This window comes from Rhamphochromis longiceps, linkage group LG12 (assembly GCF_057381845.1).
Source record: "Rhamphochromis longiceps isolate RC_006_pf linkage group LG12, R_longiceps_female_GT1.1, whole genome shotgun sequence".
NCBI classification, from domain to species: Eukaryota; Metazoa; Chordata; class Actinopteri; order Cichliformes; family Cichlidae; genus Rhamphochromis; species Rhamphochromis longiceps.
In genome coordinates this window covers 23,661,162-23,678,050 of record NC_140568.1, presented here as the reverse complement: position 1 = coordinate 23,678,050, position 16,889 = coordinate 23,661,162, and the positions used below count along the sequence as shown (strand labels likewise).

Sequence of the window (16,889 nt, the reverse complement as noted above, 5' to 3'; positions counted from 1 at the left end):
TTCTTTTCTTTTTTTTTTTTAATGTCATGGTCCCCACCCCTTCTCTCCAAAAAGCTGACATTACAGCACAGACCCCCCGTTTGGCAAGATTTCACCCTAAAGCTCCGCAGCTGATGTTATTTTTTTTTATTTCTTTTTTCCCCCTGTTGCAGATATGATTCAGTGTGGAGCTGTCTGTTACACGAGTTGACGACACCAGCTGGGAGAAAGTGAATCCTTATAGCTTAATCAAATCAGACATACCAATACATTCACACGCTGGGCCTGCTTTTATCGAGGGAAGAGATAGAGGAAATCAGGCTTTCTGGTTTTGGTTTGGAAATCCTTCAAACGTCAAGGTCCAACTTATTCTCCTTTTTTTTTTTTAGGAAACACCGAAAAAGCGTAAACTAGCGCCAGACTGACTGACTGACTGACAGAAATCGTCGTTGTCATGGGGGCGCCCATGGAAGTGAATGACCAATGAGAGAAAGTTTGTCTGCTTTCTCGCAACTTTCGATATTTCAGCATTATCTATAAAATAGCCAAACACTTAACAGTCTATGAACAATTAAGTCTTAAGGCGCACTAATTCTTGGTCGAAAATATAATACAACCCCCCTCCTCCAAACGTGTATTAATCGGGTGCCTTTGATGACAACTGACTGGAGGTCCTAATTTATGATACCACTACATCACTGCTGTGGACAGAAGGCGGGTTATTTAATTAAACTCAGAAAATTCTCGCTAACACGAGAGTGGGGTTTTGCCTTTTCAATATCGCAGAGCTGTGAAGTTACATACATATCCCGAGGAAGTTCTAAACACATTTAAGACGGAAAGTCGAGCCTAATTCATTTGTGTGTGTGTGAGAGAGCGCGAGTGAGAGAGAGCGAGTGTGTGTGTGATTGAATGCCTCTCTTTAATCTGCGCTCTGACACTGTGTGAGGGGGACTCGCCTGGTTCCACTTGTTGTTTCGGGGGTTAATGGAAAAGATTTCTAAAGATTTATTGAGGGGGCGTTTAATGACCTGATCGGTTTCACCGTGTGAAAACAAATGATGCCGTAAAACCTCGCTGAGTTAGAGGGGGCTCAGTTTGCCTAAATTAACGACCAAAAAAAAAAAAAAAAAAGGCATTACAGTTTGTAGTTTGTTTTCCCTCTGACACACGTATCGCTCAGTTTAACGCTCTGTCTCCAATATCATTACCTTTAAGGATTTTTAAAAAAAAAATATGCACAATTAAAGTTATGACCCGTTTCACTACAGAAACAAAGCAGCACAGCTATAGTAAAATATACATTTTTGAAAGTTTAGAAAACTGACAAAACACGTGGTCGACTGTTTGGTAGCAGAGGCATGTTTGGTGGTTAGTATTGATTTCACGTTTGGAAAGTTGTAGATACAACGGATGTGACTTCACTTGACTTTTTCCTCGATCACTTGACGCGTTCACAGCTGTCGTGGCCTGTCTGCGTTGTGGAGTTTTCCTTATGGTTTTCTAAATAAGTAACGTGCGCAATACCAGCCGTGAAAAAGTCAGGACGATTAGCGCGTCCATTCCAAGAAAACAAAGAAGAAGAAAAATGAGAAAAGGAAAAAAGGAGAAGCACACGGTTTAAAAATCAAGATTTAAAGTTTATTTGCTTTGTTTTAATTGGTTATTACAACAATGAAATCATGTAAAAGTACAGTAATTGCTGTGCTGCAGAAGCGTCGAAAATAATTAAGACCTTCAAAACTGAAACGGATCAAAAGCGAATGAAACTATTTCAGAATACAAGAAAAAAAAAAGAAACCTGGCAGGAAACTTTCAGTTTCATAAAACCAAAAAGCTTGTGCTGTGATTAAACAAAATAGGCGTGTTTCTCAATCCAATGCAACAAATAATAAACCATCTGCAAAAAATAATGACTTCAAGAACAATTGGCGAAAATATTCCCCTTTTATTTCCAAACTGTGCTTTGGATTTAGGCTGCTCTTACATCTTTAGTTCCCTTCACATATGGCTTGCTGGATATTATTAAAAAAAAAAAAACAGTGAGCAGAATCTTGTTTATTCCTAAGGCAACAATATACAAATTGTAGAGTGAAAAATGAACTGATCATAGTTGAAAAGGAGAAAGATGAGCAAAGATATCTTGAAATGAAACTCATCAAATCAAATAATAAGCCAACTTCTTTTGCTGAAACCTGGAGAGATCTAAATCAAATTAAAAGGAAATTAGGCCTGCAACCATCAGCCGCACTTGTCTCATTACAGCAGAAAGATAATCCACAAAAGCCTTCAACCATACACACAGTGGGCAGAAAAGGCAGGATTTCAGTGTTCAGTGCGGAAGTTTAACAATGGAAACTGTTTTAAAAAAGGATAGAAAAGGGTAGGAATGTTTGAGAATGTGTGTCTAAGGTATCATATGATTTAGTATGCAATTTGGGGGTTTACTAATGCCATGACACATTAGAAATGCACTCCATTAAGCCTTGAGTGCTTTATAAAACATACCAGCTTTATGGAAAAAAAGATCATGTTTAAGACACGCAGTCAGATTATGTGCAGCTGAGCAGGGAGCTGACTTTGTCACTTCTAAGTACACAAGAAGAGTACTTTGGTGCGAGGAAAAAAACTGATATGTTACATTTCTCCAACATCTAAGGAAATATCATTCCGGCTTAGAATAATATTGAAATCTTGGATTTCATGACATGTGTAAGGCAATATATTGAGGCTTTATGAGTGTTGTGAGCTGACTTCTGGCTCCCGTTAAAATGAGATATCTCACGAACCCATTTTGATGCCTGACTTTAAATGATTTTAAATATGCTCAGTGTCCTGAATTTTCCATATTCAGAACAGGTTGTGTTTGTTTTATTTGTTTCATCACATCCAATCAGCCACAGACATCAATTTCAAGGATATCAAACTGGAGAAAAAGGAAAAAGTATATATATTTATAATAACCAGAGAAATAAGCTCTCCACACTTTTGCAAATCAAACTCATAGATACACTAAAGTAAACACTTACTCACTTACATGCGCTGAGAAAATATTGGCTTAATATTAAAAAATAAAATCATAGTCATAGTGTCTGTATGAGACACTGCCTTCAAATTTCAGAAATTACGAAAAGTCTTTCTTATTATAATAACTGCAATTCCAAAAAAAAAAAAGAAAAGAAAAAACAAACAGCTTAGAATCACACTCACAAATCTGAATGAGAAAAATGAGGTTTAAAAGTTTTTTTTGATTATGTGTGTGTGAATGAGTCAAACAATAATCATGAAGCAATCAAAACAACTGCTGTTAAACAAAAGAGTTAAGAGTATTCACTCTTATTAAAAAAAATACTTGCGGTCGGTACAGGATTTAAAAATCTGAAATGATACCAAACTTACCACAATGTACCACACAGCATGAGCTAATTTCAGGGTGAGTGGTCCAGGCTTTAGGACCGGGGGGGATGATGGAGAGGAGACTGAGCGGTGCAGACTGGAGGGCAGGCGGGGCATTAGCTCAGTTCAGGCTGATGTCAGGACAATTAGAGGTGCACCACAGCGCATTGTGCACAGCGCCTGTCAACCTTAATCTCTGCTGCTGTGGCCCGTACCCGCAGCCAGGCCACAGCCCACGGGAAGCGCTAACACTCAGGCCCATATTGCTTTGACAGTTGCACTCAACCAGAAGTAATGCAAAACGTTATTGTGATGTATACACAGTGACCCTGTACTCTTGTCTCTTACAACAAGAAGGCTATGCGTGTGCAGAGTCAGGAAGGGCTGGGAGGAAGAAATGACACTCGGGGAAAACAGTGGGGAAGGAAATCTGGTAGGAGGTTACAGAGGAAGAGAGAGAAAATAAAAAAAAATATCAGAGGACCTTTTCTGCACTTTAACCTCTGCGCCCTCCCCAAATCTCCTCTTGTTTCGAGTCACTGTTGATGGTTCTCTACAAATCTTGGTGCTTGTTTTTGTGGGAGCCACTGCGTGTGGTAACAGAGTTGGAGGTCTCCTCTGCCTCCTCGCCTTCTTTTGCATGGAACTCACTGAAGAACCTGAAGATAGAGTCGAAGCTCATCCAGGAAGTCAGCTCATGCCTCTCTGTGCCTGCGTGGAAAAGATAAGCACAAGTGCATACCAAGATATTTACTGACTGTAATGTTATATGAAAGGAAACACATGATCAGTGCTAATATAATTTAAATTAAAGCTCTGCATTCTATATACTCACCATGGCAACGTAATAAGTGAAAAGAAACGGACACTATTACATAAGATTTTTAGTCTCGTAAGATTCGCAAACTCCCACAATGCTCCGTGAAGACCTAAACCCTTATGTGTGAGAACGATGGCAGCCTATGACCTGTTAGCCCAATGGGATAGCCTTAATATGTTATTCAAGCGGATACCTGATAATCAACAGCGCTGCACAACCAAGGAGATGGAAAGAGGTCCTTCCAACAAAACTAGATATATACACAATGGGTGCACTAAGTGAAACCAGTGGAGCGGTAGTCATTCGTTCCAAAGGACTAATTGAGAAAAGGCCAGACAGAAGTTGGAGAGCGATAACTAGTGAACATATCAGGTGGTCTGGCAGTGACGGGGGGAGGCAGAAGTGCAGGGTTTCCCTCTGACCTTCTCCAGGTTAGCAAGTTCCCAAGTTGGGGTCACGCTGGAGCTTGAAATCTGGTACATGCGCGTCAGGTTCCTTAGGGTTTGGGTGTCACAGCCCAGCCTTTTAGTTTGATAGCTCAACTGGATGGCAGAACACCTTGGCTGTGCCATCCAGTTGAGCTAGAACTAACAAGTTAGTTGTAACACGGAATGGTTTGTTTGTGCCACCTCTCGTTAGCGTCTGACTGCAACTGAACCTGAAAAATGGTGTCCTGCAGTTCACCCGATGCCTGTTATTAGATAAAACTAAGGGTTTCATACTTTGATAGATGGATCTCAGACATGTTTGCACACAGAGGAATGGAGGAAATCAAGAGTGGCTGTAATGAGCTTTCTTTTGTGAATCTTTATTTTCACCTCTGCATCTGCAGCCTTTTCTTCTTAGGGACTTGCATTTGTTCGAAACAATATTACAATGACTTCCTGTAATTTTCCTGGGAGCATTTAAAAAACAAAAAGCAGTTAATGATTTAGAGCTGCTTGAAAAAAAAAAAAGACGGTCCCAGGAGAGAAAAGTCGATAACCACAGCCCTTCTCAATGAATCGAATCTCTACAATATACAGACATACCTTTTTACCTCGGTTCCTTTTCTCAGTGCCTTTCACTTTCCATCCTGGCTTCCTCCTCTCCCCACAGTGCACATCGTATCAGCTATAAAAAGCTAGACTAGAAGGCCGCCGGGATACAATTAGGAAGCAACTTAAAGGCTCTCACACCATAGACAGCCCTCTGATGACCACTGCACTGACCCCATGTTTATTAGATTGACCCTTGCCTGGAAGCATTAATGGAGATGGTGTGTGTGCATGTGTGTGTGTTTATGTGTATGATTGTAAGCAGGTATAGGGTTTTGGGCTGAGAGGGAATTTGGGTTCCAGGTACCAGTGGTATGTTTGTGTGTGTGTAATTTGCGCGTACGAGTATATAAGGGGGTTCTCGATCATTCTGAGACAGGGGTTTGCACTGCACGCTATATAGCAAGCAGATGGCAGTCAGTGCCTTGGGTCAAATTTACTGGCCTGGCAATCATGGTAGTCAATAACCCAGCACTCCCGGTGACTCCACTACCTGTGTAGGGCTCATCATAACACCTATCCCTGGAAACAAAGACACAGCCCTCTCACACCTCTAATCTATCATTTATATCCAATTTGAGGCACTGTGATCTTTTTATTCCACCTCTTCTATTCTCCCTGTCTCATTGTTCTCTCTCTCACTTGTATTTTTACTTCTGTTTTGTCTCTTTTCTTTTTTCTGCAGAAGCGATCAATGCCGCAGCACTTTCCAGTTCATCTTGAACTAGCGGTGAACTCCAGAATTCCGCCAGCGTCTCCACCCTATCCCATCGCAGTTCAGGGTCACCAGGGGGGTGTCTCTGTGCCGATATGCAAATAAGCCCGTGGCCCTTCAGTGACTCTGGCGTTAAGCTCCACCCCTTCTATATGGTAGAAGCTTTGAAATAAAATCCTCTCCCCCAGACAACCTTCGCACACACACACAGATATAAACCCACTCTCATGTAGACTTAAACAGGCCTTTAAAACTTCCATCCATTCCTCCTTTAATAGCCAAAGCGTGTTGAACCTAATGGATGTTGTCATAGCTGAGATGTGACCACTGATTTAGAGGAGGAACCCCAGTGACCAGGCGAAGAGAGGCAGAGACAGAGGGAGAAGAAGAAGACAAGCGAGAGTTATGTCAGCTACACCACAAATCAAAGTAATATCTTTTAAAAACTGTGGAAATCGATGGTGTCATCTGGCTGTATCTTGTGGGTAAAGGAAACCCATAAACAGCCAATTAGCTGATAAGCAGACTGTTTTTTTTCCTTTATGAAGAAGTGATTTTATGTATTGGCAAAACAGCGTACAATGGACAAAGAGCTCACCCTTTTTAACTGTAACTTGTATCCTGTATTTAAACTAAAGTACACTGTGTAGCTGTTTCGTACTTGTGAAACAATTAAGTTGCATGTACAGATTTTAACAAGTTTACAGTAATGACATTAGCCTAATAAAGTTTGTTTTAAATGCAATAACGGTTTCATTCATTGCCGTTTCAATAATGATGCTGTCGAGCTCCACGACACTGGGTATCGTCACGGGGAATACAGAAAATTGTCTTTAGTTTTAACAGTGTTTATAATTACACTGGAGGAAAAAACAAACAAACTTAGATTAATATTGCACGTAATGATGACCTACAGGTAAGGCAACGCATACACACGACAATGTTTCACTGTTTCCCTGTTTCACTCTAAGGCAGCAAAGAGCCGGTACAGAAACATGTCCTGTGCTGAGAGCTCCCTTATGTGCTCCGTGCTCCAGTCATGGAGCAGTTTCAATGTAGCGCCTGACCAGTGCCCTGTGTTTGACCATTTTGTGTGTGTTGTTTGAGCCTGGTGAAGCTGCCTCATTATGTGACAGACAGAGAAGAGTATTTGATCCTGGATATTTGGCCTCCTCTTCTCTGTCACAGCCACTGGAGCCCTCTCAAGGTAATTGACTGACTGTTTGATCTCCCTCTGACTCTGCGCTGCTACAAGATGCTGCCACACACACATAAACACATTCATCAATTGTAAGTGTCTACTCATGGATGGAACACACACATACACACATGCGGGCACAAACACACACGTATACTCACGCACACAGTTGTTATCATTTGTGTGCAGTGAGGTAAGGGAACAGAGGAGGAGATTTTTGAGCTGAAAACAAGGAAATTCCTCCATAGCTATGGGCCATGCTTTCTTCCCTGCGTACCAAACGCTGCATGCTGTTACAAATGGTAATCGGCTCTGATTGTCACAAATTTCAAAACAAACGCTAGGTGACTGAAAAGCCAAAGTGACGCCCCGAGTGATACTCCAACAGGAAGTGCAAATCAAAGCATGCCGACTATAATTAGGTTCCATCTGGGCTACATTATTTAAAGCCGCAGCAGTTAATTGCTTGTGTACAAATGGCCTATTTTATTTGAATCAAACTCTTTTTTTTTGTGATTCGTAATTACACTGATGTGAAGGGGGCATATCTCTTTGCCTCACTTATAATATAAATCCATATTCAAATTATTAAGAGTACTTTGAGGCAGGGGGAATGTAAAGTGATGATACTTTTCTTTGTGAGAATTGAATTTCTTTAAACAATTATGACTGCTTAATCAAATATGCTGACATTTGGGTTAAACATTTAATGAGCTTCAATTAAAAAAAGGAGATGAACAACGATATAATCACGGAAGAAAATATTTAAAAAAAACAGAAAACCTAACAAGACTAATATACATGATATTATTTCACGCTGAAGCAAACATTTTCTCATTTCCTCTTGTCAACGTTTTCATCAAAAAAAACAAAAAAACCCCCACAAACAGTGTATTATCTTATCAATTTCCTATTGACGGTAACCTAAGCTTTTGTTTTATCTCGATGTGAGGTAGAGCAGTGCACTGTGGTGCGGGCCTGGGTTGGTTGTAACCTTAGTCAGGCAGCTGTTTGTGGAAACTATCTGTTGCATGGATCAGCGGAGGAGAATCGCTATCTGTATCCTGGTTGTCAGACGATCGGATTTCTGTCCCTGACGCTCTCTGATATTAGATGATCTTCCGAGACTACGTGCGCAGTGTGCGCTGGCACTGTGTGTTTGCGTGTGTCTGGTTGTCCACATGCAGTGCACATAACTGACATACAGTCAGCTATGCTTGTTGTCACTTTGCTTGCCAACATGCCTAAAGGTCAAGAATGTCATTTCGTCCCACATGGCTGTCTGTAAAGGGGGTGTGACATGTTGCCACAGGAGACGAGGTCAAAGAGAGCCCGGGCAGGTGACAGGTGGTCTGCAACACCACCAGAGCAGCTCCGTCCTCTAACAAAACATGAAGACTATGTTTTCAGTCAAAAAATGTATTAAATTAAATTTTACTCTCCCACCCATTCCCTGCCACTATTCCCTGATCTCCATTTAGGATGAAGACAACAAACCCAGGAATAATCAGACTTTTTCTACACTGTGTGTCTTCAAATAAAAATCAGCTTGATCGGAGCAGAAACAGCCATAAATACATCAAGACAAAAATACTAAAAAACAGAACTCATTTCATCAAATCAGTAATACCACTGTTGCTTCTTGACTTAAATTCATTTTTAATGCTTGTTGGTAAGTGGGGTCTGCCCAGCCCCCGTCTCTCTCATACTGCTTTTAATTACTTTGCTTATTATTGTGTGTTGTTGTTAGACAAAAACAAGGCAGAACTCATTACACATCCAGAGATGAGAAACCTGAATCAGTACCTACAGGGGCCGCTGAGGGGGCTCTGTATTTACTTAGAATAAAATGCAAACAGAAGAGAGACATAGAGAAACAAAACCGAGTGAAAACACAGTGAGCGGAGGATATCACATTAACTGGTTGAAATCATGACCACACATAAGCTACTTTGAATTCAAGTAGTTCATATGGAGAGTGGAACTTGTGACAACAAAGACTGCACAAAAGACGGTGAAATTCTGTATTTTTTTATTACTTACTTCTCATTTTGTTAATCCCTCCAGCCTGTTATGTTTCCTCCCTACAGAGACACTGAGATTGCACTGAGTGCTTTTTTTATTTTAATGTGAATGAGTGGCCTTGGCCGTCATAAAGGACCCTTGCTTTTATGGACTTGGAGCAGAGTATTTACAAGATAACCCTGGTCCAAGGACTGTGCAGGCTATTTGATACCAGTGTCAGACTCTCCTGACTCTTCTTCAGTAAAAATCGAAGCCTGAATAATCCTTTGCCTCTACAGCACCTCTCAATGTCAGTTGTTTTACTCATCTCTGCTTAAAAGGGTTGAGATATTTTGGAATATGTGCTTAGCCATCTGCGTGTCGCTTTAATCAATATTTTGTATGCACCTTTTCTATCTATCTATCTAAATACTACACTCAAGTTTACAAGTTTAATGTGGAAAAAAGCTAGCTCAACAGTTAGCTCTTACAGAAACAATTGGTAAGATGTAGAATAAAATCATTCAATTAAATTCACAAATGAAATTAATGAACCACAAAATTATCATAAAACATTTAAAACTTTAAACATATGTGAATTGGGGGCATCATTTGCATGCCATTTGGAAGAGTTGGCTTGCTAATTTATTTATGGTGACAAAGCAAGAAGAAAATTAGTATAGAGTCAGTGACAAAGCTATTTAAAATATATGAACTAGTTTTGACAGTATAGTCTGAACCTTCTGTTCTCTAATTATTAAAACACTAAGAATTGTATAAATTTGTAAATGCCTAGTTGGGTAATAAAAAAAATGTCAAAATTATCAGTTGGATACACAAATTTTCTTATGCCCGTATGACATGTCCAAGTTTAATTCCATTTTTGTGTGTGAATTTTACAACATAGTATAAGGTCTGCATATGTACCTGTTGATTCAGTGTGAATATGTGACATAAACACACACACACACACACATAAAAAAAGAGAAAAAGACCGAGTGTACATGCACATGTATGTTTATGGAAGGGCCTTGTTGGGAGTGCCACCCAGACATTAACACTGTAAACAGTGCAGGCCTCCGTCCCTGTCCGGCCCCTTTGTTCCATCTCCGCCACCATTGGTTGGGACTTAAATGGCAAACACTCGGGGGCTGCTAGCTCGCCTGACACGGTTTTGTTTTTGGCCTATTGAGGGGCAATGGAGAGCTTTTGTTTCTATGCCCAGGCACAACGTGTCTCAAAAGCAGCATGGCTGAAAAGAGAGGCCCCCACAAAGACTGTGCATTAGTGGAGGCACTACACGCATGCATATATGTGCAACTCAAATGGGACTAAGCACGGACACACACACACACACACACACACACACACACACACACACACTGACACACACAATGCCTTGCGAAGGGTAGGTTAGGCCAGGCAACTTTGGCCAGACAGGATGGAAAAGATGGAGTGGGGTTAGAGCATGCGCACAAGAGAATATGCTAAATGCCAGACTGCAAACTTACTACTTCGCTACATTTCATTCACTCCTCATTCACATAAATACACAAACAGCTATAGTCCACTTTATTGCAGTAAAATCTGCTGCACAAACCTCTCTTGCACTTCCAAGACAACACCAGGCATAGAGAAACACACACTCACACCAACACATCTACGATATTAGAAATACACACATCACTCAGTCACAAAAGAGTTGAAGGAGGACAGGGCTAAGAGAGGCCCCCTTTGCACCTGTAAGAAAGACAGGGCGCATTCAGAATCTGTGGTCTCAGAATAGACAGCCTTGAGTGTGAGAACCCCCATTCATACAAGGCTATGGTGATCGCACACACCTTCATACAATTCTCATTCACAACACATGTTGCCTAAGGTCTATAGAAGAATCTAGCAAGGGGACTAACAGTACTAGTGTAAGATTGATGCAATGCATGGTATAATCTTTATCCAGCTAAAAAGCAGTATACACTGGCAGCAGAGAATTTGCAGTATATATATCAATATGCTTTGTAAAGCAGTCTCCCACTTGTTTTCTTTATATCAACCACATAATCATATAAATATTTCTATCACACTACACCTGATGCTTACATTGGATACACCGACAAAAAAATCCCTTGTTTCTTCACAACATCGCCGGTAATATTGGCAATAAAAAAGTATTAAGTGCCTTGTAGATACAATTGCCATGACTAGCAGTTTGCTTAAATGGAAATAATCTTTGTGTTGTGGATGCAAATCATTTGTGGGATATACAATGACACATATACATATATAAACATATATGACAAAACCTTTGTGCACTATTACTTTCAAGCCAAACAATTTAAAATTCAAGCATTTTTAAATGACTGTGCTATTAAGTTAACAATAGTATTCTCCCTTATGAATAAGAAACAAATCCTTTAGGGACACTGTATTAAGTAAAAACAACAAAATTGGATACAGCTGTGATCACTGACACACAAGTTGAACACATATTTGATTTCTTATTGGACAAATTCCATGAAGATATGAATTCAACAATTTTCAACCTGTGAGCTCAGTTTAAGTACTTGTTTGCATCAGGCCCCCACATGGAAAAGAACTGCTCGAGTAATTTTAAAATTTCATTGTGAGACTTGTACCAGATGGAAAAAGGATATAGGAAGATCTGTGGTCATAAAAGAAAAAGAAAAACAAGCCATTAAAAAGTCAAAACACGGTAGCAACATTAATCAAGAGGTACATAACTACTTAACTATCGCTAATCAGAGCTGCTATGGATATCCTCTTCAAGGGATGCCAACCATAGCACACCAACACTATTTAGCCATGAAAAATGGACCATCAGACTTGCCCCTGGGGTCATATGACAGCTTACAATGTGCAAAGCATTGCACTACATAAAACTATATGGATTATGTTTTTAAAAAAAAAGGTTGTTATTATCAGCTAGAAACTGTCAGTACAAACTTTGCTAAAGAAGATGAAAATAAGCCTAATGAAAATGTGTACATTCTTTGTCCAGCTCAAGATCAATTTAAGTGGCCAAACATGTTGGGTTCCAACAATATTATAAATCTACACTTTTAAGCTTACATTAGAGTAAAGTAAAGTTATATAATACAATGTTGGGGTCCAACATGTTTGGCGTGAATGCATAGCCCTGACAGTGAAAGCATGGAGGTGTAAGTGTGATGATATCAGGATGCATGAGTGCAAAAGGCGTTGGGATAGATTACGTTTTTAGATGCCATGCCACTATAAATACCTGCTGATACACAAAAATACTGGCTAACATGATGACTCAGTCCCCACAGGCTTGACAGGAGAAGAAAATTCCAGTATATGATGATGGTCCAAACCATACCGCCAAAATCACAGCAGACTTTATAATGAAAAAAGAAGTTAAAAAAAAGCATGACCTGTCCAAATGTATCACCAGACTTGAATCAAACAAAAGAGCTTTGTGTTGTTTTAAAGTGACAGTAAGTTCCTGCTGTGGGGAAAATATAATTAATACTATAAATCTACACTTTTAAGCTTACATTAGAGTAAAGTAAAGTTATATAATACAATTATTCAGAGAAGATACACTTTTAAACTGTGACATTTAAATTATGTTGCACAGGATTATACTTGATAGGACACTGTATATTACCAGTATCATTCTATGTAATGCTCAGTAGTGCAAATGATCCAACTAGTGTAGCTGCTCCAAATTTACATTTCCACTTAACCATACTGAACTGAAGGCACATTTTGTGGCCAGATTTTCATTGTGGCCTTCTACCAACACTTGACTGAACACTTCTATTTAGCATCTCCCAGGTGCAGTGGGAATATACATATAAAAATAGATATCAGAACTACACAACTCAAAATACAAACCTACTGGCATGTACAAAGACAAAAATTCACATTCATGTGACATATGGCATATATATCATATTTATGTATGCTCAAGAGTTAGTTATACTGGTAACTTTCACACATACAAAACAGAGCTGGGTTAGAGAAGACGATCAATAAAGTGAGTAGAGGGCAAAAAAGTGAGAAAACTGCTGTGGAACATATGAACACTAGACTGATTTCTAATTTGGTCTAAGAGTCTAGTGTGAGAGAAATGCAACGTTGAAATCCTGCAACCAAGAGTTGTCTACGAACCTCTTTTTTCATGTTTTTGCCTCAAACACATGCGACACAAGCATAGAAGTACTTGTCACTTGACTTTGTGATTCCATGCTTGCCGACACTTAGAGAAAAGTGTGTGCGTGTGTATGTATGCGTGCGTGTATTCTGCGAAGGGTTAGACAAAAAGAGAGCAGAGAGTTCAGGTGGGGGAGGAGCAGGCCAGAGGTGGAGATAGCAGAGAGTGGGTGTTGAGGGTGGGGCAGGTCTGAAATAGATCACTTAATGGAACAAAGTGTAATTAATGGGTCACCACAGATAAGAAGACGCTGGCTCTATCTGGGAATGTGCTAATAGAGCTGACACACACTCAGCAAGATCAGTGCAAACGTGTGTGCGTGCTTTGTTAGTGCATGTATGTGTGCACGTTTTAAAGACACACAGTGGCTAAATAGTGGGTGGAGAAGACTGGCAAAGGTGACAGGTTAACTTGCTTTTCTTCATGACAAAGATCTGTCATCTCTGCAATCAGAGAAAACCCAGAAAAGGAAAGGCACACACATTTTCGCTCGCCACATGGCCTCCCTTGCTCACTAAAACGTTCCGCCCCACATCAAAACATGAATGATGTTATTACACTTGGTGAGCCAGCACGCTTTTAGTTGCAGGGATGTGGTTGTTTACGGAGAGATGGAGGAGAAGGAAGCCGCCTGGTCAAGAGAGGGTCAAACCTGAAGTGTTCTAAGAGAACTAAACTGTCACAAACCGCTCCTCAAACTTCCTGTCTGTGTGTCCCTGCGTCAGGGGAACATGCCTGGAGCCAAGGGGGCCTGTGCATGTGTTTGTGGAAGCGTGTTGGATAAATCTATTGGTCTTGGAGCCTGGCTGGGGAGGCTGGGGGGAGGGTTTTCAGACATCCACATACATCGGGATAGTGAGATGGCCAGTGATGGACATGGCAAGACAAAGAGGATTTCCCCTGTTTGTCTGAGAGCGTCGAGTTACCGCGTCACACACACGTAGAGAGAGAAGTCTGTCTCCGGGAGAGATTTTTTGAGAGTATGTGTGTGGCATGAGGCAATAGGTCATGCAACTGGTTGGCTTTGTGTGAAGGCGTGGGTGTTTATTTGTATGCATTTTTCAGGGTCGCAGACTGGGTTGGCCTGTTTGACAGTGCTTTAGTATACGTCCACACTAATGCGTTTTCTTTTGAAAATGCATTGTTTTCTCTCCGTTTTGACCTCTCGTCCACACTGAGACGGCGCTTTCCTCAAGGAAAAACCTAGCGTTTTAAAAACTCTCGAAAACGCATACATTTCAAAATGCAGCTGTCCCGTCGCAGTTTGGACACACGAAAACGCAGACTTTCTAAAACGATGACGTATTTTAGTCATGTGATGCAGTCATGTGACCAAATAAACAAAGATAGCGGAGTGCATTATACAGCGGTTGTTTTGATTGCTCTCAATTTTGACTGCCCTAAAAAAGATGAAAATCAGTTTGTACATGCTCCAGATAGCTTTTCTTCAAATTCTTTAATTCTCACTCGCTTTTGCGCATGCGCAGGACTGGAACGTAAGCGTTTTCATCCGTTTCAGTGTGGACGCACGACTCTGTGAAAACGACTGAAAACGCTAGTGTGGACGCGGAGCGTTTTCAGACGAAAACGCCGTTTTCAAATCTATCCGGACTAGTGTGGACGTAACCTTAGTCAGACAAGCCAACTACCACATTACATTGGAGTTCAGCTTTGATATGGAATAATTAAAAAAATATACATAATAAAACAAAAACAGAATTGTTGCAGTTTTTATGTAAATAGTCTTTTTATTCCATGACAGTCACCTTGACAAGTCAATAAATATAAAATGAAATAAATATAACAGTTCTGAAATGTAAGGGCATGACCTCGACAATAGCAAGCTGTGCAGCTCTTGGCACTCTAGGTGAATTTTAAATATTGAAATGTCTTGTTATGTGTGTCCACAACCCAGGGAGTGTTTTATGCCTGCCTGTGAGGATTTAACCCCTGAATGTAGCATCGTGAGGTTAAATGCAAAGGGACGAAACTCTAGCCTGTTAGGACAGGGGAAGAACAGCTTCAAAGACTCAACATCAACTACTCTCTTTCTCGCATACACACACACACACAAACATGTATAAACACAAACTGACGGACAGTCCATTGCTCCCAGCATATCTCGAGTTTGTCCTTGGACTGTCTGAATACCACTGGAGGCATGATTTGAGAGAGCAAGTGGGAACAAGAGAGTGAGGGAGACAAGCAGAAAGGAAGAAAAAGGAAAATGATAGAGGGAAGGAGAGGGAGAGAAAAGAGGCACCCCTCAATGACATCTAAAGAGATAACTCACTCTCTAGAGCTTCTTCTCTCTTGCTATCACTTTCCCAGGCAGCGCTCCTTCCCCATAAGGCCTGAAGTGTCTATGTGTATGTGTGTGTGAATGAATGAGTGACAGAAGTGTATGTGGGAATACAGTGTATGTGGAGGTGAAAAGGCAAGAGATTTCTGAATCTCAATGAGATGATCTAAAGAGCTATCAAGCACAATGATATGCATACTACACACAGTGCATTGCACGTACTATGTTTGGCAAGAAAAGTGTTCCTGCTCTGACATCATGTTGGCTGTCAAAAATTGTGTAAAATCTATAATTAACAAAACAGGAAAACTGGTTTGCATGTAATGTCACTGTTTGATTAGATACATTGAATGTTGATAACACAAAATAACTAAGAACTCATATGTATTCATGTCAGAATCACTTTGCTGCACTCAGATGGCTGCTTAAGAAATGATGTACAGAACACAACACAAACAACAGCTGGCTTGTTTCTTGATTGAAAGTTAACTTTGGGAAAACAAAGCACCGGGCCACTGGCGGGTCATAGCAATGTTGAAAACATCCAAACAAAACAGCAGGAAAACACAAAGTGGCAGCATTGGACGATGCTGCCACTGTCGTCAGAAATGCTCCCCTATGCAGACACAGACAACTGTGGGGAAGAGTTAACCTTTTGATAAGCTGCTTCTAGTCCCAGCTGTATGCATTTTTCATTGAAATGTATGAGTCAGAAAGAGAATAATTATCTCCTCTCGCTCCGTGGAGACGCGAGGGGTTGTAGCCCCCAGTCTGGTCTTCAGAAATCAACTAAGTCCTAAAACGAACGCTCACTGATAAGCACTGAGGAACTAAGCTATGCTAATTCATAACCCCAAAATAAAGGAAATATACACAGTAAACCTTTAATGGTTACGCACAACGGCAAAGACATAGAGAAGTACACGATTACACTTGGAATACTAGACATATTCAAATCTTCCACTCACCTTATAATGGACACAGAATCACATTATGTATCTAAGAATATTAATGTTATTCCAACACGGAATTGACTTTAATACAAGTCTGATAAAAAACCCATCCAATAAAACTTTGACGCTGTACTCAGACCAGACCAGAACACTGCTTCATGTAATCCAGCCTCCTTAGTCATTTTGATAAAATCCATGTATTTGTGCAGGGAAAGCGTTGTCATGCTTCAGAAACAGACAAAACATAGCATCTGTATCACACTATTTATAAAGCAATGTGTGCAATT

The 16,889-nt window shown here is 40.4% G+C and overlaps 1 protein-coding gene across 1 annotated transcript in view; it reads right to left on the bottom strand.

Moving 5' to 3' along the window:
* Nucleotides 1-1,300: 1,300 nt before the first annotated feature.
* Nucleotides 1,301-16,889, bottom strand: part of arb2a (ARB2 cotranscriptional regulator A) — a 163,308-nt gene continuing 147,719 nt past the window's right edge. The window contains exon 11 of the mRNA XM_085425261.1: nt 1,301-4,086. Within this exon, the coding sequence (XP_085281387.1) occupies nt 3,929-4,086 (158 nt within the window). The 3' untranslated portion in view covers nt 1,301-3,928. The remainder of the gene's footprint in view (nt 4,087-16,889) is intronic.